Source organism: Ochlerotatus camptorhynchus, unplaced genomic scaffold (genome assembly GCF_037179485.1).
Source record: "Ochlerotatus camptorhynchus isolate MF236.1 unplaced genomic scaffold, CSIRO-AGI_Acam_v1.1 ptg000258l, whole genome shotgun sequence".
Classification (NCBI taxonomy): domain Eukaryota; kingdom Metazoa; phylum Arthropoda; class Insecta; order Diptera; family Culicidae; genus Ochlerotatus; species Ochlerotatus camptorhynchus.
Genome location: NW_027040748.1, coordinates 784,916 through 812,173, shown reverse-complemented (window position 1 = coordinate 812,173; position 27,258 = coordinate 784,916). Strand labels below are relative to the sequence as shown.

At 41.0% G+C, this 27,258-nt stretch overlaps 2 protein-coding genes across 3 annotated transcripts; one reads left to right on the top strand and one right to left on the bottom strand.

The window, feature by feature from the left end:
• Nucleotides 1-341: 341 nt before the first annotated feature.
• Nucleotides 342-1,501, bottom strand: LOC135705151 (astacin-like). The gene is made up of 5 exons (XM_065226739.1): nucleotides 1,411-1,501; nucleotides 1,164-1,352; nucleotides 776-1,096; nucleotides 578-723; nucleotides 342-476 (listed from the first exon to the last, which is right to left on the bottom strand). The coding sequence occupies exons 1-5, from the start codon at nucleotides 1,499-1,501 to the stop codon at nucleotides 342-344; spliced, it is 882 nt and encodes a 293-aa protein (XP_065082811.1).
• A 1,310-nt stretch (nucleotides 1,502-2,811) lies between these two features.
• Nucleotides 2,812-26,170, top strand: LOC135705137 (uncharacterized). Of its 2 annotated transcripts, none has more exons than XM_065226711.1 (12): nucleotides 2,812-2,975; nucleotides 3,141-4,075; nucleotides 4,145-4,235; nucleotides 10,934-11,084; nucleotides 11,142-11,318; nucleotides 11,383-11,558; nucleotides 11,616-12,296; nucleotides 16,408-16,525; nucleotides 16,598-16,774; nucleotides 16,840-17,015; nucleotides 17,091-18,137; nucleotides 24,224-26,170. In XM_065226711.1, exons 1-12 carry the CDS (start codon nucleotides 2,925-2,927, stop codon nucleotides 25,154-25,156), a joined length of 4,713 nt encoding a protein of 1,570 aa, XP_065082783.1. In that variant the 5' UTR covers nucleotides 2,812-2,924; the 3' UTR covers nucleotides 25,157-26,170. The 2 variants fall into 2 exon arrangements, with proteins under 2 accessions (XP_065082783.1, XP_065082782.1); XM_065226710.1 differs by having other exon boundaries at nucleotides 16,574-16,774.
• The last annotated feature ends 1,088 nt before the right edge of the window (nucleotides 26,171-27,258 follow it).

Genomic DNA, 27,258 nt, shown 5'->3' with positions numbered 1-27,258 from the left:
GGAATTGTTTGTTTAAATACAACTAAAGTTTTGTTTGGTTCAATGCAAACAATTTTCTGTCCGTGTACGTTGATCGATATTACATTTTTTTTTGCTGTGCATTCATGGCAAATATTCAATCGAGTATTCAATATCCAATCAATCATCGTATTCCTTATTTTTTTCAGATAGTCATTTATTTCAATAAGATTATCTCTAATATACAAATATCATAAACAAGTGGGTTTCTTGAACGATAATCCGAATAAAAGAACTAATCCAGAAATAGTAAGTCTGGGTACATCCACATTTCATGGTTCATGCTTTCCAGGATTATTCGATACCAGGAAATGTGCCATAGTTCATACAGAACCTAACCAGGTAGTTATCGGTCTCGGGACTCTTGTGTTATTGGCACAACTGTATCGATAGTTAATTTCCATTACATCAGTTGCTGCAAATCCATTATCATTGCCAAAATCACCAACCCATGGTTTCTGTGGATGATGATGAAATATTTAATAAATGAAAAAAAAAATATTACATAAGTTGAAGGAGGTTCAAATAATCAATATTCAAAGCCACATGACATATTTACCTTGTTTATGAGAACGGGATAATCGCGACTCTGAGCACCTGCATAGCGAGAATAATGCATAACACTGCCATAATTGTATGGAATATTATACGTCTGGCCATCTTCAGATCGAAGTTTACCGAAGTTGTTATCATATACATCATCAGCTATAAAAATACGATTATGTTAAGAAACCTTGCTAAAACAAACTAAAACAACCTTGAAGTTCTGGTTGGAGTGCGCTTCGATTGATGCTAATGTAATCATCCCGATCTGGTCGAACGAATTCGTGATAAAAACCTAACGCATGCATCATTTCATGTACTGGCGTTCCAACTGCCATCAGACATTCCGGAGTTTGAAGATTAATGAGATTGTACTGATTGTTTGACTGTCTACCGATGTATGAGTAACAGCCCGTATTATTATTGACAATTGATACAAACAGGTCATCGTTTGCTGTACGTTTTACAAAACGGACACAAGTATACCTTCTGAACATATTCATTGCAGAATTAATTGTGTTGAGCTCAGACTTAGCTGTGAAAAATCATATGCGTTCAGTATGAAAAGAAAAAAATTATGTACCTCCAAAAATTAAACTTACAAAAATTCCCCGCAATTTCATACGGTACCGTTCCGTTAGGCCATATATACGAAGTCAGTGTATCGGGGATAGAGACACGCCCATCCTCTGGAGGAACAAGCATTATGTCGCCCTGGTAGTACCGACCCAATCCATATTCAAATGGATACTGTTTATCAACAGCTGGATTATACTCGGATAGTTTTCGACCTTAAACACAAAATAATTAAGATTGAATCAAAATAAACTGACATAAACGCATGCTTACCAACTTCTTCGCTGGGAGTGTAATAGTCGCCATAGACTGCATTCAATATTACGATTGAAAAGAATAGGACAATTTTCCCGGTTGCCATCATTGCGCAGTTGAATGCAAAGTACCTCAGTAAACTGCATTTCACTTTCTTTTATATTCGTGTGAATGGCGATCAATTTCCTTCAATTTGTCAATTACAGCTGTTAATTTCAATTAGCACGTGCATGAATCACTCATGCAGAACATATGTAGATAACCAGCATAATTGGTTGCTCGTTATTCTAATCAGCGAAACGCGTGGAAACTAGTTTGTTTTTAACTTCGAGTGTTTATCATATTAACATGCAATTAACAAACCGGTTAAATATGATAAAAATTGTAATGTATTTTTTGGATGTCATGCTTAATTAAAGTCACAATGTATCCATTGATTGCTGAATACATTCAACACTTGATTCTAAGCTTGATCAATGTTGTGTTAGGTTCATGAAGATTTCAATTCTATTACCTACGTTTTTATCTACCTCGTCGATTTTATGAATTATGACTCTCATTACTTTAATATCATAAAAAAAGGGAAGGTGTTGGAAGACACTTATTTATTAGAAGGCAAGGGCAAATTTCCCGTTGAGGACGTAATCGACAAGAAGAAGTAAGAAGGATCATTAGAATAAGGACAGCTAAACCAGTAAAACCTCAGCAGATATTGACTAGACAATTCGACTGTTAAGCCCATGGTCAAATCCATACTAAAAATAGCTAAACTGAATTTAAAAGCCAACACAAACCAGCAGCATGATTACATCATAGATGTGGATATCGCAGTATAATTTAATTAAAATGCAGGATCACATATTTTAATCCGAAATTTAACCACGTGGACAGTTCATGGGCTGTGCATAAACTACATAGACAAATTTAATAAATTTTAAAACTGTTCCGTTCAGGGCTCCGGTGGTTTCTGAATTGCCCGATGACGGGTTTTGGTTTTGATTTATAAGGGGGGGAGGGGGTGTAATGTTGTAATGAGGGTGTTCAAACTTGTTTGCCTGTAATAGTTAAGCGCGATTCAAATATGACGTGTTCTCTTTAGAGGGACCCTTAAATTTGTGGCATGGGAAAAGCGTGACACAGGGGGGTTTAAAAAAATTAAAAACCTGTGGATGTCATATATATATGAATCGCGCCTTACTTTAAGCAGTGATTAAAAAGCGATAATGAATCAAATTGAACAACTTCAACCAAATCAAAATCGTCATCGATGACCGCAATCCGTTTCATAACGACTGGTAAGGATTACATTTGTATGGTGGAGGAAAAACTCTACAACCGCACGGCCGGTGATTTTTTTTCTTCATCGAAATAATCATAGCCACCATGTCGCGACGAAGATGGGGCGAAATTTCGCCTCGCTTTGACAAATAAAAAAGCAGAAGCAAAAAACTGTGAAAAGCAATATGTCAATACGGAGATTTTTCGTAAACAATCGAATGAAATTTTAAATTTCCAAGTGCTTTCCGGCCTAGATGGAGGTGAAAATGCAGCACAACTCCCAGGCGCACTTGTTCCAGATACAGGTAAGTGACGGGAAACTGCCGTTTGAGCGCTGAAATTCCACTCATCACTTCGGACTGGAGCAAATTTTAATACTTTTTTTTCTTTCCATCTTCTTATTACATGGCTTTGCTACGCTTCGGAACTGGCCACTGAAATTCCTGCTACTGTTGCAATGGCTCCTACAGGTCAAATCCTTGATCAAAACGCTGAAATGTCTGCAATCGGACGATAAATACCAGGCGCTACTGTTTCTCATTTCGGCCATTAAGTTGTACGTCAAATTCTTGTACAACGACAACCAAGAGCGAATTTATAAGCCGTCAATACTCAAAGAGTTGAACAACATCCAGAATGTGATTATTGCAAATCTACTGAAGTCGCGTAGTGCTGCTGCAACGATACCGTCATCCTCGTTGGTTCCGTGTGAACTACGTACCAGCATTCGCAACGATGCACCGGAAGCGATGAGCAGTGATGGAATTTTACTCATCCATCCAAAGTCGAGAACGCTGCTCTCCCTCACACCCTATGATATGAAAGGGAAACTGCTACGCGGGGGACTGTTCGATAGTATTCCTCTTTCCGGAGCTGTCAAGTTTAAACGACGCCCTCGAATAGGAGTCATCGGCGATTTCGGGAACATCAGATTAAACCGGTCCCTTGTTCGCATGATAGCTTCCCGAAATTTTAAGCTACTGTTTAACATGTTCGAACAAAGCATTTTTCCAACGTGGAGAATTTTCAAAGATGAGCGCCCAATCAGAGCCCGGACTCGTCCAACTATGCCCTCGATTTGCTACAGCGGTGGATCCTCCCACTCACCACCTGCAGCCTACATCAAGAAGGAAGATTTCGATTTTGATGCCCCATACTCATTGGCGGTTGATGATCCGTGCTTCGAGGAGCTAAAGGATGAGGACGACGATCTGATGATGCTGAAGGACGAGGACGATGAAGATGATTCCATTTCCAACGAAATCTACTCGGAGGAATCGTCTACCAACAACACATCGCTGATGCTGTCTTCTGATACGAACACTTTAGACACTAATGATTCCAACATGCTCTCGGGTGAAAGACTCAAAGAGCAGGTTTACCAATGTCTGTTGTGCGATAAAAGGTATGAGAAGGAGTCGTATTAAATTATGTTCGATTGAAATGTACCAACCTGCGGATTTTTCGGTTTTAGCTATCGGAAACGGAAGTCATTGGTAATCCACTTTAGTAACCACCCGGGATTTTGTCCAGACTGCGGAAAACAACGAGGTGTAACTTCAGAGGTATGTAATCTTATGAGTTCTGAAATCAAGACTAATAACAAATGAGCTAGGCCAGGTTGAAATTTGTTTGATGGACTTAATGTACAATGTATGGCTATGATGATTCTACGACATTACCCGGAAATCAATTTCGCGGTAGATCATTACCCGGAATGAACCGTTTTCCGGAAAATTTGTTCCCGAAAGCTCTAGCAGTTTATCTTCCTTTTCCTGTAGATCTCGCAGTCGACGATCACCTTGTAAATATCGGAGATAATATCTGACAGAATTCAATCGTTCTTCTTCATTGAAGGCTTTCAGTACTTTCAAAAGTTAGCTTACTACCTCCCTTACTACATTAAACTTGTTGTGAAATTATTTTATTGCATTTCTAGTACGCGGTATGTCCCTTTATAGGTAGACTATGATGAGTTGGCCAGAACTTCATGAAATATTGGGTTTTCACGAGGGTCTGCACTGGAAGAAAAGTATCCATATAGTTTCCATAGGGAACGCACATGATACCGAATCGCTCCGCAAATCCGCCAAATTTGGGCCGGATTAGCGGGATTGATTCGATAATCTGACTGTAAAATCCATATAAACCAATGTTAACAACCTAAACAATAAGAGACCGCGATAGCACAGGGATACTGTATTTTTCCAATAACAAAATTATTTTTATCTGAAATTCGCATAACATTCATTTGAGTTAGTAATCCGAATATCCTTTCGGATAAACTCCACGATAGTGGGCTTCCACCAATCATGAACAACTATTTGAGCAATTTTTTGTCTGAGAAATATATGAGATTCTCTCATGGAAACTCGACAACTTCACGAATTAGTTACATGGGTCTCCCCCAGGGCTCATTTTTAACCCCTTTCTTTATAATTTTTATGTAAAAGACATTGATGGTTGTCTTGATAAAAATTGCTCGCTAAGGCAGCTTGCAGATGATGGCGTTGTTTCCGTCACCGGACCAAGTGCACCTGACCTGCAAGGACCATTGCAAGATACCTTAGACAATTTGAAGCTTGGTTTCGATTCTCTCCGGAGAAAACTGAGTTGGTTGTTTTTTTCTAGGAAGCATCATCCTTCACAGTTACAGCTTCAACTAAAGGGTAGAACAATCACTCAAAGTATATCTTTCAAGTATTTAGGTGTCTGGTTCGATTCCAAAAGCACGTAGGAAAAACATATTACGTATGTGAAACAAAAATACCAACAAAGAATCAATTTTCTTCGCACAATTACCGGAACTTGGTGGGGAGCACACCCGGAAGTTGCCTCCGAATCGCACTTGGCTGTATGCACTCGACGCATAGGATGAGCCTCGAAGTACTCGCGGGTGTTCTCCCACTGACAGATCGTTTCGTGGAACTGTCCTTCCGGTTTCTTATCCGTTGTGAAGTAATGAACCCATTGGTAACAGAAAACTTTGAGAAGCTGCTCGACAGAAATCCTCAAACAAGATTCATGAGTCTCTGAGTACATGACGCTGGAGATTGGCCCTTCTTCGTACAATTCGAATCGTGTTTGCTTCCAAGACTTTTGTAGTTCCTCTGTAAATTTTGATCTGACCATGTTGCAAGAAATCCGTGGAATACCAGATTACCATCGATTTGTGTTCCCTTAATTTTTGCAAACAAGTACCACCATGTCAGTAACAATAAGAGTTTTTTCACAGATGGGTCAACTATAAACGCTTCCACTGGATTTGGAGTATTCAACGAATTTCATAGCGCCTCATATCAACTGCAAAAATCCTGTTTCGTATATATTGCGGAACTAGCAGCCATATTCTACGCAGTAGAGCAATTTGCCTCACTACCTTCTGACCATTATTTCATTTTTACGGATAGTCTTAGCTCATTGGAGGCTATTCGTTCAGTGAGGCCAATGAAGCACTCCTCGTATTTCCTGACCGAAATCGGAACCAAATTGAGTACTTTATCTAACTGTTCCTATACCATCACTTTAGTCTGGGTCCCATCTCATTGCTCTATTCCGGGTAACGAGAAAGTGGACTCGTTGGCTAAAGTGGGCGCTATGAAAGGCGATATTTTTTATCGACGCCTTTGCAGAATTTTTCTCAATTACCCGTCAGCAAGTCCTCACCAACTGGCAACAAAAATGGAATGAGAGTGATCTGGGAAGATGGTTACATTCTATTCTCCAACATGCGTCGATCAAGCCGTGGTTCAAAGGGTTGGACATGAGCCGTGACTTTATACGTGTCATGTCCAATCACTGCTCGTTAGATTCGCATTTCTTTCGAATCGGGCTCACAGGCAGCAATTTGTGTGCTTTTGGTAGTGCTTATCACGAGATCGACCACGTGCTTTGGCCATGCACCCTCCATTGTGTTGCTAGATCCGAGTTATCCGCATCCCTCAGGGCCCGAGGAAAACAACCTATGCGGCCCGTTAGAGACATCTTGGCGAGTCGAGATCTCGACTATTGCAATTTAATGTATGTGTTTTTAAAACGGTGTTCCCCAAGTTGTTAGCTGCCTATCGGTGTACCCTACACTCAAAGATAAATTAAATCATAAAAGCTTAAAAAGTATGCAGTTTCCCGCTTCACCTTATTGAGTCCGAGCCATGATTACTTCGGCAATAGTCATGCATGATTAAAATCGAAATAATCTTTCCAGTATTAAATTTTATTCTTTTTGAATACTGATATATAATCAAAAAAGATTAAAATTCAATCAAAAATTATTAAAATAGAACCTAAAATGATTAAAATTTATTCAAAAAAAGATAATCTACAATCTAATCAACCATGATTAAACTGGGATTAATATCAGATGCTTAATTTTTAATCATTCGATATGATTAAACTGAGTTTAATGTCAAATTGATTAAATTTCAAACAAAATGGGAATAGTTCAATTTATCAGTGTATGTTTGTCTTTTTCATCAGTTTGTCGCTTAGTTCTAGATTAAGAGCACATTGCTCGAAAAAACCTTGTGTTCTCAATCCCTACCCTGCCATCCATTTGTTACAATTTGTTACCCCTAACCTCGAGATAGCCGCGAGTTATCCGGCCCCGCTTTACTAAGTTTTAAGTAATTTTGTAACCCAAACGATGAATATCGGTTCCGCAAAGCTGCGGCAAATAAGCCTGGAAAAATAAACGCATTATATAAAAAAAAAACAATGTGACTATGCAATTCTTTAATATGATGGGGCCTGCGCTTGATCCCACGATTTTCTGCTTAGTAAGCAAAAACGGCTGTCTGAGGCAGCCGAGCCCTTCATATTCCAACACACCATTAATGCTATAACCGTTCCTCTATTAAAAAAATCAGCTAAATGAAATTGAAATTTATACTGTAAAATATACATTTTTGTAATAGGAAACTCATCAAAACAATCATAAGTGAAATACTATAAATATTTCACTTGACAGGGGAAATGGCTCTAATGTTGGCCTATGGATCTAAGATTGGGCCCATCGCTATAAATCTGCTATTTATCAATTGTATCTAGATGAGCGCGTCATTGAGACGGTACTAATGGATATTTTTGGTTGCTATTGAAAATTTAGTCGATTGCTGAATTTATGTATGGGCCCAAATTAGGGACACTTAGGCCGACATTACATACATTTCCCCTATGTTACAAAAAAATTTGCTATAGGACAGCTAATAACAGTTTTTAATAGAAATCTTACAGGCTACGGACTGTTCAAACATTTTCTTACTACGAGATCTCCAACAATGTTCCGTAGATCTCATTTGCATAGGGACCATAATTAATATTGGTTAACCAAAAGTTAATGATATTCTCGAGATACTAAAAAAAATCAATTTTCTAAGCTTATGTTTGCAAAACCTGAGAACTTACTGAGCAACTGCTTCATAGAATATTTGTATGGTCACTATGCCGAACGCTATTGAGCTAAATGGGTCATTAGACCGAATTGTAACTATCACTCCTTGAATTAAGCAGTTGTTTAAGAAATCTTTAACTTGATACGTGGCATATTTCCTACAATCTCTCCACATTTGAGGATCACTTTCAGTTGACTTACACGCTAGACTGATTCATAATTATTATTTGCGCAAAAAATTGTTGCCGTAAAATCGCTGCCTCTGGAATGTCTGGATAGTGGGTTTGTCGGTGGTTCAGCAAGAATAATATGTAATTCATATACAAATATTGTGAAATATGTTTTTAATCCTTTTAAGATTCTTGTCGGGTCACACCTCCGACCTGGTTGCAGCAACAGTGTCGCATGAACTAACAACCAGAGCTACCAGGTGGTTTTATAAAAAATCTGTATCCACTCTATTAAAAAATCTGTATTTTCTGTATTGACGATTTTTTTCTTAATTAATCATGTTTTGTTGTTTTACAAATACAGTGCATACAAAATAACCATAAAAAGTGCTTAACCTCCTATTCGGGCTATCGTACTAACCATACGGGATATAATTGCGCCATTTGTGATATCGTCCGTACTTATTTATAAGAGTGATATGAAGCCGTTTGAAAATGTATGGAGATTTTAGTTTCTATTCATTGTCTTCCTGATGAGCAGTTTTAAATGCAAAAAAGTGCACGAGTTCATTACTATTTGATATTTTTAATATACTACCGTGACGGGTGTGACTGCATTTTCCGTTGGAGGGAGTGAGAGAAGCATAAAAGAAACAGCAACGCCTCGAGCAGATCCCACTGCAAAAAATATTTTTAGCACAACAATTAATTTTGGAGAGAAGGGGGTACGGTACGCTGATAAAATCGAGCAAGTTATTTTGTTTTTATAAATTTTGATTTTTTTTTTCTCAACCATTTTATAAAAATCTGTATAAATCTGTATTGTAATTTAAAAATCTGTGATAAATCTGTATTCTGTATCGGGTCTGTATTAAGATTAAAAAATCTGTATAATACAGATAAATCTGTATAAATGGCAGCGCTGCTAACAACAACTGCCTGCCTCTGAGGTCGGGGGGACCGGCAGCGCTCACTACGGGTCTATACTAACATCACTCTAACACTAACAAGACCCCGAAGCTAACCACTATCCACACCTGTAAGTGGTGCCTCATTTAATGTGTCTGTCCTTAGTTATTTTTACACTAACAAGTCAATACTTTTTACCACTTGTTGCAACGTTGCAATTAATATCAGCCCTGTTATACTTTGATATCTTTTAGTCTAATAGATTCTTCTTGCACATCCGATCCCATTTCACCACTCGTAGCAAGTTTTGTTAGATTGTCTAGATCTCTTCTAGTCTAATAAATTCCTTTTCCACATTCTGTCTCATCCTCTCTCTAATTACGCATAACAATAAACAAGTAAACAGACACAATAAATGGGTTACAAAACAATATGTCCACTAATAGTGTCTAACCATAACCTTAACTTTCTTTCTTTCCATAACACAATGAACGAGTGAGACATACGGAAATGCAACAAACGTGTCAAATTAACTGCATTGGTAACGAAAACACAGAGGAACGTACACCTGATGTCACACACTAAGGTGATGGTAATAAGGTCGGTGATAATATGACATTTACACAAAAGCGGAGATCAAATCAGATTGGTCAACGTACCAAAATTCGAAACTTCGATTAAAACGTGGAATCTGTGCAGCACTAGTGGAGAACACTCAAAAGCTGCAGGTCTCACCAACCGCTGCCTGCGGTATATAACTTGTGGCTGGTGGCCTCAAAAATGGATCAATTTCATCAGAAGCCGATAGCAATAGAAACGAAGTCTGCAGGCAAGCGTTTGATTATGAATTAAATCCGCCAGAACATCGCAGCAAAGGCAAATACTAATGCGGCGGAGCGTCAACAAGTAAATTAAGCAAGCCGATAGGAATTTGACCTGGGCCCAGGTCAAGCAGCTGCCCAGAATGGAAGTCTTTCACGTTGGCGCTGTGCACCTCTGGAGGTTCCCAGGTATTTGAGTACGACGACGATGGACGTTGCCCCTTGGAGCGGAAATGAAAGCGAACAAACCTGATGTTGCACAACAAGCTGGCGTGTTTTTTTGGTTCTTTTTATTTCTTTTCAGAAAAACAATAAAATCCTCTATATCTCTTCTTTATTCTTATAATCTCTTACTATCCCCTAATCGGACGCTAGTGGGACCAAAAAGCGTGCTAGTGAAAGGAAAGTCGTTATGATATACGGTCTAGCATAGGCCACGACTAAATTTCCGTAGGTTCATGCCTGGCTTACGTGCAGATCGGTAGACAGCAGCCTGCCAGGGTGTGAACTGAGCAATAACAATAACAAAAATTGTTGCCGTACAATCAGTTCGTAATCTTTATCTGTTGGTTTCTGTAACCATTTATAAATTTCGGAGATAGTAGGTGGTTGGCCTAAGGTCTCCTATTTTCGTGATGGGGCTGCCATTTAGGTGTAGCTTCCGGGGAAGATCATTTCTTATTCAACTGCTGGATGCCACTCAAACATTGTTTGAGCCGCACCTCCGTGGTGGACAGACGCTCGGGTTGGCGAAGCATTACCTGTACCACCGAGGTATTGGTTCGCTTCGCACATCCTCACTTTGCTATTGTCTTATTTACAACATTGCCCAGGCTACGCCACCCAGGCTGTGTCCATGTAGTCGTTTGTAATCATATGACACGCACCTTCTAGATTATCAACTCACCACGTGTATAAATCAAGTTCCCAAATCATTCTTCATTATTCACCGCATTTTCTTTTATATTCTACAGGACATCATTGAACACAACAGAGTCTACCACAAGAACAGGCCGCATATTTGCGAACACTGTGGGGAAACATTCACACGCAATCAACAGTATCAGGTCCATGTGCAAGGCCACTTCATTAGCAAGGCGCGCATCCAGGAGCAGAACTGCAAAAGTAAGCTAATTGTATGCTGAGATTTCGAACGTCTAATTGATCTATTTTAATTTACAGAAACCTACAAGTATAGCTGCCGTTCATGTGGTATTGTCTTCAACAACCAAAAATATTTGGAAAAACATGTTCAGAAAAGTGGTCACCAAGCCGAAGGTGTAGTGTGCGGAACTTGCGGTGCAATATTTTTGTCGGAAATCAAACTTCAGCAACATATGGCTAGGACTCATAACAATGGTATGGCTGGGTTGTTTTAGTTACTTGCGCAGCGGATCAATAATTCTATTTTTTTTTTTCACAGAAAAACGGTTCTCGTGTGAACAGTGTGGTAAAATATTCAATCAGAAGGCGAATCTCGACCGACATATGTTGCTACACACGAGCATGGGTGAAAAGAATTATCCTTGCGACAAGTGCAGTGCCTCGTACCTCTCAATGGCTTCGTTGAAGGAGCATATGAAGGTCTCACATACTGCGGTAAGATTATTTGTATGATTGTCTTTTTTAATGCTCAACCATTCTTTCATTGCCCAGGAGGACAAATTCGAATGTAACATCTGTCATAAACTGTTTGCTGCGAAACGTTCCCTTAAACGCCATAAGCTATGTCATTCGGAGGAACGACCTTTTCCCTGTACTGTCGAAAATTGCAAGGAGGCCTACAAGAACCAATCGCACTTGGCACGTCACATGAAGACGGCACATCACATCGATCCTCCCCCCAAGCGCATGGCGAAAGGAATGCAAAAGGAACCGGATTTCGTTCCGCTGGATCCGATTGGTACCGGTGACTCTTCTGGGAGCAAAAATAGCCCAATGAAAAAACCAGTGATTGCTGGCAGTGACAAGTCCATCGGTGACAGCAGCACCAACTTTAGTGATAACCTATCCACATACAACTATGACTACGTTGAAGCTGTTCCGACCAATGCGGGTGTAGTAGAGCCGAACCAACAGCAGCGAATACAGATGATAGGACCGGCAGGGCCTAGGATGGGCGGACCGACCCCGTCGGTTGGCTTCAACGATCCTAGCCAAGGGTACGGCGGAACGACTACCAACGATCAGTTCGAATGGCAGAATCTCGAATTTGGCGCCGGACCCGGTTCTTCTCAGCAACCGATGAGCTTGGATCCTCTTGGCCAAGGTTATATAGAGGGCGTTCACACGACGGGTTATATTCCGGGAGCATTGCCAGGCATGAGAGCGTATCCGGTGAGTTACGAGAAGGGGTTTCAGTTATGCTTTTATAACGCTAGTCTGAATGTAGCACTTGCCCGCATTCAACAAGCCCGAATGCCACTTGCCCAAATATAATAATCGCCGATTTTTAATCGTTCAATTATGAGCAATTCTTTATCCCGAGTTTTAGATGATTTTCCTTCTTTAAAATATGAGCAGTTCTTTCCGGTTGTACTGGACTGCGAATAAAGTCTACATTTGCAGTAATACTGGCTTCAAAATCAAACATATAGTCAAAGTACATAACTCTGGATAAGAGCTTGCCATAAATTACTGTCTATGGTCGAAAGGTACAGTAGCAGCACCTACCCTACCCGTGTCCCCTCGAGAACGTGGTAGAGGTAACAATAGCTGCAATTTCCAAAACCTACGACTGGATGCCTTTCTTCAGATAACAACTTGAGTGCGGTAAATCGATAGAACTGTTTCAAACACATCGTCGGTACATGAGCGAGTCGGCGATCATCTCTTTGGCCAGTGTTGGCGGGAGGAATACCCCTTACCATCCCTTTCCAACGGGGGAGTTTGGTAAAGAGAGATAATCAAACCGATTTGTGCCTTCCTAAAAAGTTGTCCTTGCTCGCTTTCTACTCTCTATATACAATTTTCATACTGCCGTACTCTAACGGAACTATCAACTCTATACTTTCATCTCCTCATCTATCGTATAAAAATTACCACTTTAGTCTGTTATTTGAAATTAGCTTCTTCAACTATATTTAAAATCAGACTATTTTCAAAAGATTCGGGATTGTGGTTACATTCAGGCTAGATGTGTTTGGACACATGTTATAGAATCTTCAGTTATTTACTGTCTAGTACAGCGTTTCTCAATCTATGGATCGCGTGCTATCTTTAGATGGGCCGCAGGAATTCAGGCACTTGGTCACAATTTATCCAAAAATTATATAAACATTATTTTAAATCTTTTTGGAATAATCGAAGATAAGCTAAATTCGTTTTAATTATAAAAATAAAAGAAACTAAAAACTGATAGCTTAAATTTGATTATTACAACTGGATTTAAAATACAGATAAATCTTACATGAACTATAGTAAAAACGGCATCGGTTTTTATATTATTGAAAAGTTGCAGTAATTTTCAATTTCATTTTAATTTTCTTATACTCAATCGAACTTCTTCCCGGAATTCCTCTTCCCATCCCCCTCTACCGCGTTTCAAGGATGGTTTTAAGATTTATTTATTTAATTATTTATTATTCTCTTCATCGGACTTTTGTTGTCTAAGGCTGTGAACCATTTGCCGAGTTAAATTTAACTCGTGGTTAAAAGTGACATTTCGAAAGTTATTCTGTATGTTCGAAAATCCCTGTGCTGTCGATCGACCGGTTTTCGAGAAGAACTCAGCCACGGTAGTCAAAATTTAACTTCTTGTCTGTCAGAAATAACCATGCTCGGATAGCAGGGTTCATCGATAACTTTCCATCTGTCAAATTTTAACCAAAAGTTAAAATAATCCACCAAATGGTTCAGAGCCTAAATGAAGATTGATGGGGAAAAGCCTATTTGGCAAATATTTGCGGAAACAGGCGTAAAAACTCCATATCTTTCCAAAATACAAGGAACAATATCAAAAAAGACACAATAACAGAACAGTTATTAAAAGAACACCGAATAATAACAATAATAATATGGTCTTCAGCATTAAAAGCAATTTTGTCCTATGGCATGGAGTTGTCCTTGGATCAGTCAAGTGGAGGCTGTCATCGCAGAGTTGATCAGGAGCAAAAAAAAGGAAACAGGTTGCAAAATTCATCTGATGTACATTAAATGGACAGCTCACAACTCACAACAATTTGCTGATTTAAAGCAGTTGCATGTGTCGAACCGTATCGTCACCTATCCAGCAGACTACGTTGAATCCGGTGACGAAAGGTTTCCGTTGTGTTGTTGAATTAGAAATAGAATTCATTGAAACGTGCAGACATGAACCGTATTGGATCATGTAATACGTAATTAGCTGCTCGGGGTCCGAGAAGCAGGAAACTCCTCGATCGTAGAACTCGTTTAGGTGCATAGATTTCGAATTCAGCCAAAATCCCGGGACAGCCGACTTCGCTTATCAGTACGTTTGCTGCAAAAACTGCGTGGTTAATCTTCCTCCTACCTCCTACGTTCAAGAGGGTCAATACCCAAGAGTTGGCAACGATCTTCGTAGGGTGAAAGATTCGTTGGATCATTCCAAGGAAGGTGGCGAAGAGCGTAACGAATGAATTTCCTCTGAACAGACTCGATCCTCGCTATCCAAAATGTTTCATAGGGACACCATACTACTACACCAAATTCCAAGATCGCTTGCTCTAGAGAACAATATAGAGCTGTCAGGCAGGTAGGATCCAAAACTCATCAGACATCTTACAGCTGAGTCCGAGTTGCCTATTAGCTTTGCCTATGATATCCGTGTAATGTAGCTTAAATGTCAAGGCAGAATCAAGTGTAATTCCTAGATCACGAACGTTGTCCACACGCTGCAGAGGTTGGTTATCGATCGTGTATTCGAATGCAATAGGTTTTAGTTTGCATTTTTGAACACTCAACGTGAGAAAATTCCTAGAGCACCACTCTTCGAAACTATCGATCAGGTGCTGCAAACACAAGCAATCAGTGAAGCATCGCACAATCACGTATCGTCTGCATAGAATGACCGGCAGCTAGTTGGAAGTATTGAACCGATTTCGTAATGAATATCAAGAATAGCAGCGGTCCCAAATTGCTGCTTTGAGAAACGCTTGAGTGGTTTTGAATAATATTCTGATTGATCACAAAGCTCTCGATTGGTAAGATACGATTCAAACCAACGAGTGAGTCCTTGAGAGTTTGGCCAGTAGAATGACATGATCAACCCGTTCGAAAGCAGCCTTGAGATCCGTATAAGCGGCGTCCACCTGTGCTCCTGCCTCCATATTCCGTAGGCACAGGAAAATGAAAGGAGCGAGGTTTGTTGGGATCGAACGTTTTGGGGTGGATACCATGTTGGTCATGAGCAATGTAGTTTCTACAACTAACAAATAAAGCGTCGTTGACGACGATTATCTAGAATACTTTCGAGCAGGCACAAAGTGAAGTAATTCCTCGGTAGCTCTCCGCATTTCGCTTGTCTCCTTCCTTGAAAATCGGGAACAAAAACTGAAGATTTCCAACGATAAGGAAATACACCTTGCTGTAATGGAATAGTGGACATATTTGAAAGCGGAGAGGAAAGCTATGTTGAGCATCTTTTGAGTTTACACGATGGAATGCCATCAGACCCAACAGCGTTCGAGAATTTCAGCTTCTGGATGGCAGCGTGAAAATATCAAAACTGAACGCGTCTCTGGGAGTATCTCTGATCCCTTCAACAACTTGGCTCATCGATGCCATTGAGTCGTTGAAAACACTTTTGTTATGCTCTGCCAGGAGGTTACATTTTTCTGGTGCTGTAAACCGTGCGCGACCGTGTTGTAGTGTTATAGACTTTTAGTATGTATTTTTTTTATCCTTTCGACCTTACTTTTTATGTTACTTTTCAAACCTTCATTGAGGCTATATTGAACATGTAGATGCTGGCAAACCAACAAATAAACAAGTTAGATGGTTAATGTCATTTTGGTCGTACAATATCAGTCTTCAATATTGCTAGGTCATAAATTTATGGAATTACTCAAAGTGGGTCGCAATTAAGGAAAGTTTGAGAACCTCTGGTCTAGTACACATTGGTATTTTCAACACGGGTATTCCGTTCCTATAGCGTACGGTATCTGACACTTTTTCGGAAATTGGAAGATGCTGTTTTGGAATGGTGTTGAACATCATCAATTTTCGACCTCTATAAGTCTTCTGTAGATCTGTAGTCTGTAGTCTGTAGATATTGACCGATTTTTTGATCCGCCATATTGGATTTCAAATTCAATAAGTTTAGTCTATAAGAAACATCTTTTGTTTTAACACTTTTTTCATGACATTTTAACTGCTCTACAATCACTTTCACTGATATCATGGCGTCATTTCTTAGCACGCCATCCCACCTTTTCGGCAATGTGACGTAATACATTGGATTTAATAAAAAAAAACTATCACATTTCAGGACCCGAATCTCATTTGCGAGCACTGTGACGAAAACAGTTTCCTAAACAGTCAGCAACTGCAAGTCCACATACAGGATCACTTCTCAGCAAAAGACAGCAAAGAACCTCCCGGGAAAAGTAAGTAGTTAGCTGCTTATCGAAGAATAGATTAAAAACTTTATTTAGTAAAACAATTCTTTCTTCCAACAGAACTGCTAAAATTACACTGCAAAACCTGCAATTTGGTGTTTACTACTGGGGTTCAGCTAGATCGTCACATTCAAAAAACAAACCACCACACCGACAGTGTCGGTTGTGATCTCTGTAGTGCAATATTCAACTCTAATCTCAAAGTCTACCAGCACATGCTCAAATGTCATAAAAATGGTATGAAAAGCTTCTATTTTTCCATTGTATATCCTATTTTTAATCTAATGTTTTGTCTGTCGTAGAAACGTGGTACGCGTGTGAGCAGTGCTCTAAGGTTTTCATATTGAAACAAGACTATGACAAACATCAACTGGTTCACCAAACCGTTACTGACAAATCGGTCATCTGTGAGCATTGCGCGTCATCCTTTTTCTCGCAGGAAGCGCTCAAAGAACATATCAAAATTTCGCACACAGCGGTAAGTGTACATGATTAGACGCTATTAGAAGCATTTAGAACGCAATCCCTGCTATATGTATGCTTATTTTTGCAGGAGAAAAAGTACGAGTGCACCATATGCAACAAATTATTCGCTGCTAAGCGCTCACTCAAACGCCATAAACTATGCCATGAGGAGGAAGGTGCATTTCCTTGTCCGGTGGAGGACTGCAAGGAGTCGTTTAAGACTCCTGCCAGTCTGACCAAGCACAAAAAGATGGTACACAGTATTGGTCCCGATCCGAGTGAAAAAGGAGGATCCAAAGCTAAGGCAACTGCAGCGGCCAAGGCAGCCAGTGAAAAGCTGCTGCCAGAACCTCCGCCAGTTGTGCCAGTCGTTAACCCTGCGCTTGTCCTGACCAATGTAGCAGGTCCATCGGTGGCTATTAAACATGAACCACGGACGCCTACTGGCATGTTGGTGCCTCCTTCTCGAACCAGTAGTACAAGTAGTGCTGGCACCGGAAGTAATCCGAATGCAATACCCTATGATCCTTATGGTGCAGGAATGCATTATAACAATGTAATTGGCCAGGGACAACCACAGCCGTCGCATTTTGCTGTACAAAATCCAAATAACGCACTCCATTACGGTCCTGCTGGGCGGGCTGCAAACGAACAAACCATGACATACCGAATCGATCCCACCGCTGCAGCCAATGCTGGCCAATATGGCCACGCGGCAGCAGCCTACGGACAAATTAATAGTTCTTTTGAGTGGCGTAATATGGAACTACAAAACAGTATTGACCCAGGCATGGGCACATCCGGAACCGCCGGACCAACCGTTCAATCGGTTGCTGCAACCATGAAAGCCAACAAATACTATCCAGTGATGGATGCCAGTGGTGCCGCAGGCGGCGGTTTTATTCAATCTCAACAATCACAGCAACATCAATCCCCTCACCATCATCCTCAACAGCAGCAACAGTTGCACCCACAGCAGCATCCTCATCATCAACAAACACAACAGCAGCAACATCAAGCTATTGCTGGTGCTTCCATACAGGTGAAGAACCCACAAGAATCGCAACAACATCACCAACAGCAGCAACAGCAACAGATGTTGCATATGAACAACCAGGAGTTCATGGGTTACCAGGTAGGCGGTAGTTGTTTCTTTAACGACATTGTTAATCAGGACTTTATCACGATTTTATCATATGTTGAATTACAAATTACAACACTTTTTCTTGTGAAATCAATTATGCTACAGACCTCAGTTTATTCTTATTGAACGTAGGGTGGAGCACTATTTTGGCATATGGGACCCATTTCTGTCATACGCGTCATAAATATAGGAGACAAACAGATACATCTAACATTCATGCATCAAATTCACGAGTTAAATGACGAATGTTGTAAAACATTGGATTCAAGAAGCCGTCATTTTCCAGGATTGTCAGGTTGGACAAAGGCAAGAGTGTCAACTCCAATATTTTTGAAAATAGCCTGTCGTCTTTTGCGCATGCTACACCGTTGAGGTGCTTGTCATAGTACTGCTTCCACCTCTCTATCACCTCACACTCTTTCGTGAGAAGGTTACCGTCCAAGTCCTTGCACATATCGGCGTGCGGTGTTGCAGCATTCTCGCCCGTGCTGCATGCATCTCCTCTACTAACAGTTTGCATTCGCCGTCAAACCAGTAATTTCTTCGGTCCGGGATCGCAGTACTTAAAGCTACTGCACCTATGGCGGAACGGATGTCCCTCCAGCCATCTTCAAGAGTAGCTGCGTCAAGCTGCTCTTCCGTGGGTAGTGCAGCTTCCAACTGCTGTGCGTAATCCTGGGCAACTCAGGCGTCCCGTAATTGCTTAATGTTATACACCGTCGAGAGTTTTGAGCGCATGCATGCTGCAACTAAGTAGTGGTCCGAATCTATGTTCGCACTGCTGTACGTGCGATTAGATTAGATTAGATTAGAACGTGATTCAGGGGGCTTTGCGGATATCCTTGTGGGGGATAAAGATACTTCGGACTACCATACCACGGGAAACTGCAAAGTAAACGCATCGTTGGCCGTTGTCGTTCGATACGGCATGCAGGCTGTTTGTACATCACCTCCCGTCCTACCCAAGCGTTCATGTCGCCGATGACCGATGATTTTGACGTTCCGTTGCGAACAGGTCTCGTACACCTGCTCCACACTGCACATAAAACGCTTCTTTCTCGTCGTCGGGTCTCCCTTCGTGCACATTGGTGATGTTTCGGTAAGCTTGTTTTCACCAAATTTGGCAAAACCAGCTACATACATAGGAAACCATAGTTTTCACTTGATTTCATTGGTAAACATAGTTCATTTGTTATGTATTGAATAATAGTTAAATTAAGTAAACAATAACAGCTGTTGCTAGCATGATTAATAATCCAAAGGCTATGTTTATAAACAAGCATTAATTGATTTCACTCAATTTAAGACGCATGGCCCTTTTGCCCCATTGCCGTTTCAAAAAAAAAGATTTGAGGTGACAATTCGAAAAAAATCGTAAACAATTTTTGACGAGATTTAATTTGCATGAAGGCAATAATATGAACTTGCAATACGGTGTAGAAACACCTATAAAAATCCACTATTTGGCCTCCTGGCTGTTGGAGAGGTCGAATATGATTTGATTGTGCTGACGGAAACGTGGCTGGACGACCGAATTAACTCATCGCAACTTTTCGGGTTACTCTATTCCGTCTTCAGAACTGACCGGTCTCCCCTAAACAGTCAGAAATTGCGCGGTGGCGGAGTCCTAATTGCAGTATCAACGAGACTAGTCAGCTACGTAAGTACGTCTCCCATTTCCAGTCAACTTGAACAGCTGTGGATTGTCATAGAACTTCCACAAAGCAAGCTTAGTGTAGGCGCAATCTACCTGTCCCACGACCGCAAAAACGACTGCACGATCATCCGTGAGCATGTGGAATCGTTAGGCTCGATTTCTTCTCAATTAAGTCCCTGCTCTCCCGCTATCGTATTTGGCGACTACAATCAAGCTGGTTTGCAGTGGCGGTTTATAGACAGTGGCACACCATTTATTGATGATTTTTGGACGATTTTAACTTTTACGGGTTCACACAAGCGAACACTTTTCCCAACCTAAATGGACGTTTGCTAGATCTTGTCCTGGCAAATGATTTCGCATTACCGGGCACTTCTGTTTCCTTGCCGGTCGAGCCACTGATTGATTATGTTGCATTGAACAATGCGCTGGCGGAAATTGATTGGCAATTTATGGAAACAGTCGCTAGCGTGGATGATGCTGTGGATTTTTTCAATGCTGCACTGGAAGATGCTATTTTCCGCATTGTCCCAGCTCGACGACCCCCGCAAAAGCCTCCATGGTCTAACCCACGCCTACGCATGCTAAAACGTCAATTTATGGAAACAGCTGCCCTCCGGCTACAAACGGCTGTTCAATTTTGCGAGTCGTATTTATCGAAATTACAATCGTTTTCTCTATAATCGACACGTGAGACGCACTGAAGCAAACCTTCGCACGAATCCGAAAAGTTTTTGGTCGTTTGTCAACTCCAAACGGAAGGAATCCGGGTTGCCTTGTTCCATGTTTCTCGGGAATGACTCGGCTAATAGCGAAAGAGAAAAAGGCGACTTGTTTGCTCGTCATTTCAGGCAAGTGTTCCACGATTTCTCCGCTTCGCTGGCACAAGTGCTGCATGCTACTGTTGGGATGCCACGTGATGTGTTTAGTTTCGATATTCCACGCATTTCAGAAGTCATGGTGATAGCCGCAACACGCAAACTTAAACTCTCGTTCGCCGCCGGACCTGACGGCATTCCGTCATCAGTTCTAAAACGTTGTGTAGCCAATCTCTGCCTTCCACTTGCGAGGCTATTCAATCTTTCGGCACAGCAATGTGAGTTCCCCTGCCGCTGGAAACTGTATCTGTTCCCAGTCTACAAAAAAGGAGATAAACGGAATGTTGCAAATTATCGTGGAATGACCTCCCTGTGTGCCTGCTCAAAACTGTTCGAAAATTATCATAAATGATGCTCTGTTCGCGTGTTGCAATAATTATATCGATACAGAACAACACGGCTTTTACCCGAAGCAATCCGTGTCCACGAACCTGGTGCAGTTTACTTCTAACTGTTTGCGATGCATGGATTCAGGATGGCTAGTAGTTGCTGCGTATATGGATCTAAAAGGTGCATTTGACACGGTGGACCATAATATCTTGCTTGCCAAGCTGGGGATACTTGGCGTCTCGTCAACGGCTGTGGATTGGTTCAGATCTTACTTGGTGAATGTACGGATTAAGATTAGCGTGTTGGAATCGGATGTTTTCTCAAACAACTCGGGAGTTCCGCCAGGCAGTAACCTAGGATCGCTACTGTTTTCGATCTTTTTATACGACGTCGCCTTTCTGATACCATCAGGATCCCGTGTTTTCTATGCAGACGATACGAAAATCTACAAAATTATTAATAGTCTCTCGGACTGTTGTGATCTCCAGAATATGTTAGGTATTTTTGCTGACTGGTGCTCAAGAAATTTGATGAGTCTAAGCATCGAAAAATGTAACATTATTTTCTATCACCCTAAAATCGAACCAATCATGTTTGACTATGTTCTCTACGGACGTTGTCTTGCTCGTGTAGAGCACATAAAGGATCTCGGCGTTACCCTGGACGTTAAGTTTTATTAATTTAGACAATAATTGTCAGTTGAATTTTTCAATATACAAATAAACAAATTATAGAACGTACAATTGTTAAGGTGGCACAAGAATTGGCTGTGAGTGTGAGATTAGATTAGGCACCATACCGTTTAGCATAATGCCAATTAGGACGGGGCAACAATCACGAATTTCTGCGGAACTCACATCAACGTGATAAATATATTGGGTGAGGATGACTACAACAGACTACTCTTTCTAGCATCGTACACTGCGATGCAAGTGTGAAAAGTAAGCTGTTTTGTTCTGTCATACCTCCGTCAGTTTTACCGCTGTAAGTTTGCCCAAAAGTGTCAGATTTCTCAAAAATATCTCCATATTATAAAATGACAAGCGTTCAACGAACCGAATGATAACGCTATGTCAGAAGTGGAATAATGACATAAAATTCTTCCTTTTTTTTCATGACAAGCAGCCCGTGCGACACAGCTCGTCGGGTTGGTAGAAGGAAACGAGCAAATTGTTGGCAAGCTGCTTCACGAAGTAAAGCCGACGATGATACACGTGGGATTTTTTTTTGTTATGTCTTTTCTCGATTCAGATCAAGCTATGACGTCATCCGTGTATATTGCAACAAAGCAGGCAAGCAATATATCATCCTTCTACCACTCCGATCAAGCTTATAGATACTATAGATTTCATAGATAAGCGGAGGCAAAGTATAATGTAGCCAAACGAATTGTCAGTTAGTGTAGCCAAACGAGCATGACGTCATCATGGTGTTGTTTGAGGGAGAAGTATTGTAATATTATGAGCACAAAACGCTTTCCACACTCCACATTCCGATTTATTTCGCGGACAACACAAGAAGGAAAGATAAAGCAAACTATTACTCGATTCATTGCTACAAAGATTTGTTTTGCACTTCATTTTGAACTTTTACGCACGAAACAAAACAAAACTACACAACGAAGAGCTCTATGATGGCATGAACTTTTTTCACGGATGCCAGTAAGATTATTTATTTTTCATGGTTGCCAAAACAACTTTTTGTGCCTCCACTTATCTATGGAATCTATAGTATCTATAATCGAGCTCTGTTACATTGCGAGTTTGTCATGGGAGTCGTTGCAACTGTTTTGTCTGTATCGTTGGTTGCTTTATGTGTTTGCATTCGCTGGTCCTCCTTGGTATAAGGCATAGGTAGAGCCGATCTTTTGAATCTGATTGTAAACGGTTAGTCGCGAATACTATAATAAACGACCTGGTACGAGCAGCGGGAGATGTTAGGATGTTGCTCGAATTAGCAGTCAGAGTAGGGTTTAGATCTAATGTTGGGCATAAAAAGCACAACCCACACTTTACCTATTTTTTCGAGCGGAAATTTAACACAAAATTGAATGTTTCTACTATAGCTGACTTCTTAATTTTTTCACCGTTCCATACGTACCGTAAGATTTGATGTCGTAAAATCGTAAAACACGTCTCATGTCATTAATATACATAATAAATAACAGGGGCCCCAATACACTTCCCTGGGGCACTCCAAGGTTATTCCCCACGGGACTGGAAACAGAATCATTGAAAACAGTCCGTTGAGTTCGGTCAGACAAATCACAAATTGTTAAGATATTGATAAAAATCTAAGACTTCTTGATTCCAAACTCGGTTTACTTGGATTCTAATTTTCATCCTAACGCATTGAAACATCATTGAATTCACTTTGGCCTACGGATGAAGATAAAAATGGAATGGAAAAATGAATTCGGTCGGAGCACTTCTTTTGTTGTTGAGAAAAATTGATGTAAATATTCATACCTTGCAGTGGCGTCGCCCTAACCACAACTCTCAAAACGTAAACAAACAAAACAATATTGGTTCAAATGGATACAAATAAGTCAAACTAGAGGACCCTGTATCCTTTGAAATTGATTTGAATGTAAACATGACCCTAAATAACGTTTTCAAAGTTGTTGAACAGGTAAAAAAGTGAGGTTACGCGACGCCACTGATACTTTGTGTTCTTAAAGACTTTATGTTGTGGCTTTTGAACAAATGTATCGTATCAAAGATATAATTGACTCGTTAATGTTGAAATCATAGATATAATTCTAGATAGAGCTAGAATTAGGGCGTAACAGCCTTTGTAAACAATGACTTCTCTCGATGATTTCTACGAGTTCAAGGCACGCCTACATAAAGCAACATATCCATCGAGTAGGGGAAGTCTTCCCCTAATCGATGGGGATGTCGATTTGCCAGGGCGAGCAATGACTTCCGAGAAATCATCGAGAGAAGTCAATGTTATTAAAAGCTGTTTCGCCCTAATTCCAGCTCTATCTAGAATTGATGTTTTCTGCTCGATAGGCCCAAAATGGGCGATTTGGCTGAAATAGTTCCCTACCCTACCGTCATTTTTAATTGAATTGTTTTCAATAAAAAGTCACACTTTTCGCCATATTCAAATTAATCGTAAAGTTTAAATATCTTCATTTTACATTAAATATTTTTATTTCTATTACATTCGTTTAACGATATTAACACATCATGTATTTCTTTTAGGAAATCTGGAATGCTAACTTGGTTAAGATGGAATACCAAGAAGACGTAAACAACTCGAATGTACCAGGAAGTTCGTACAACAACATTGGAAACATTTTATCGAATCTGGACCTAATAGGCAACAATAGTAACTATGAGCAAAACTATGACATTGTACCGCCGAACGCCGGTGCTGAACAGCAGCAACAAGCTACTCAATCTACTGGTCAAGTGCAGCAGGTCCCACCTAAGAGTACCTACCACAAACAACAGCAACATGTGCACCAGCAGCAGCAACAACAACAACAACAGCAACAAGCCGGTATGATGGGCGTAGAGAGTCCTGTGTTGGTCAATCAGCATCATCACCAACAACAACAGCAGCAGCAACAACAGCAACAATATTTCCAAGAACATCACCCTCATGCTTCTACTCATCACCCCCATCAGCAACCGCACCATGGCCTCCATCATCAACAGCAGCCTCACCACCCAGCGGCTCATCATGCGCAGTTGCATGCCCATCATGGGCCACAACAGACACCCAGTCCGCATCATCATCCACCTCATATGCAGCAGCTTCAGGGAACCCAGCAACAACAGCTGCAGCATCAGTACAATGCACATCTTCCACATCACCAACAGCATCCTCATCATCTTCCGCATGCACCTGGACCTCCCGGTGCTCACCATGCAGCAGCTGGACCCTCTTCTGCTGGACATCCGCATCAAATATCACAACAACAGCCACCAGGTATGAGCTATCCTGCTAATCAACAACATCCTCACCAACAACAACAACAACAACAACAGCAACAACAGCAGCAGCAACAAGCACAGCAACAGCAGCAGGATCATACCCTGACAGACATATCCAAAACCAACAACCTACAGTTTGTAGACAGCTTTACCGAATCAATCGATTACCTGCAGCAGTCGTTTCAATACGTGTAGTAAGTAGGTTCAACAGCTTTCTGCTGATGGGTTCACATTTTAACGTCATTTGACACGCTGTCATTCAGGTGTATTGTTCGTCTGTGTAGGTTACTGGGAAATGTATTTTGGACACTTGCTCCGATTCTGTATCAGTTTCGGTAGCATTTTAGGTGCCTGGAAGGAAGGGTTGCTAGAGGTCGTTAGTTTACTGACATTTCCAGGTGTTACGTTCTTCGTTGCATGAGACTAATCTAGCAGGTTGTCTCAAATTTGTCTAGTATCCGCACACACACACACACACACACACTGTCTAAGTGTCGCATTTATCTACGTCTTGTACTGGCCGGATTCAAGGGAACGTCATCTTCGAGGAATTGCAGCCCGGCATTTTCACAATTTGTAAACGTTCGTTGGGTTTAAGGAATATGATTGAAGTCGATGGCTTGAGCGCCACTTTCTCTCTATGGAGAAATTATACAAAGCGGTGTGACTTAACCAGAACCGAACCAAGTAGGTATAATCGCCAGATCTTCATTATACTAGCTCAGATTTGCTTTTACTACCCACCATGAGATCGAATATGTCTGAATATGATCGACTGCAATCAAGGACAAGCTTGATAGAATCCACAAATAGCCGCTATCATGACTAACTTTACCAGGCAAATCAGCCAAGACCATTTGAGGATTCTATCAACCTTGTCCTTAATGACGAATGAGCGCTAAGGACCGAAACAGAAAAAAATAAAAACGAAATTCTTGTACGGACACAAACATTTAATATATACTAATCTGCTAAGTACATCATTCAATCGTGTTGAACTCAAGCTCGAAATTTACCAAAATGGGTAATAATTAATGTCATGGCTATGAAACAAAAATGTCGTCATACCTGCGCAGGTTTTTGATGCTACAATATGATGCTGGCCTCAGTGACACCACTAAGCGACGATGACCTTCCAAACTGTTTCTAAAGTCGCTCAGCTATGCAAAGCGACTCATGTGCGATGAGGCCTGTAATACAGTTGCGGTGGGAGTGCTTGCTAGATGGTAAGCTCTCGGTTTGGAAACGAGAGCTAAAACGACAACGGTGAGTCGTGCTGGCCTCCCATAGTAACCCGCTCCACAGGAATGGACCTTCGCACGGCTTCGGTTACTATGCTTCCGCTATGACCACCCGAAAATAAATGAAACCCCGCCCTTTAGATTAGAACAGGCACCGTGGTACGCAATTGGCCTTTGTCAATTATCTACCGTCGAGCAAAATGTTGCTATGAAAGAAACTAGTGGCCAATACTGGTCAGTGGCCAATACTGACTTCGCCGGAGTCTGCGGTGGTCAATTTCGCCACCGATTGTTGCTTTTAGCCGTTTATGTCATCCGCCGGTCACTCTCGTTGGTCCTGTCAATCATCGCAGCCGTGCGCTCCACGAATTGCTCATCTGGTCCGTGACCGTGCAAATTGGACAATTTGTATGCCTCCGGTAGATCGATGCGCTGTATGATGAACGACATCCGAGCATAAGCACAAAGGCAGAAAGGAGAACAAAGGTTGATTCATTTGACAAGCTTCCAGTTTTGAAGATTGATTCTCGTGATGGCATTTCCTCTGGAATCTTGATCCGTTTTTCTGCTCATCGAAAAAAATTAAAACTCGTGAATAATTAAAAACAAAGTTGATGAGGCCTATTCTGCGCCGCGAGTGAGATGAGGTGACAAACGGAGAGTCATCTCACATGAAGTGACTATTAAAGGGTGATACGGTCAAAATTTGGTCAAGGGAAAACGCGTGTAAATCGGTGAAATCGTTTATTTAAAAAATCAAATTAAATTTCTTTTTCAAGTTCAATTAGTATAAAATTCAGGAAAAATATTCAGTTAGGCTTCCGCTTTTCCAAATCCGAATTGCCGGGCCTTACGCTTGACCCCTGCCATCAGATTTTGTACAGCCACCTTGTCCACCTTCTTCGCCGCAGAAAGCCAGTTTGCCTTGAACTGCTGCTCGCCCTTAGCAGTTTTTTTGGTCTTCTTTAGGTTCCGCTTGACAATAGCCCAGTATTTCTCAATTGGGCGGAGCTCTGGCGTGTTGGGAGGGTTCTTGTCCTTGGGAACCACCTGCAC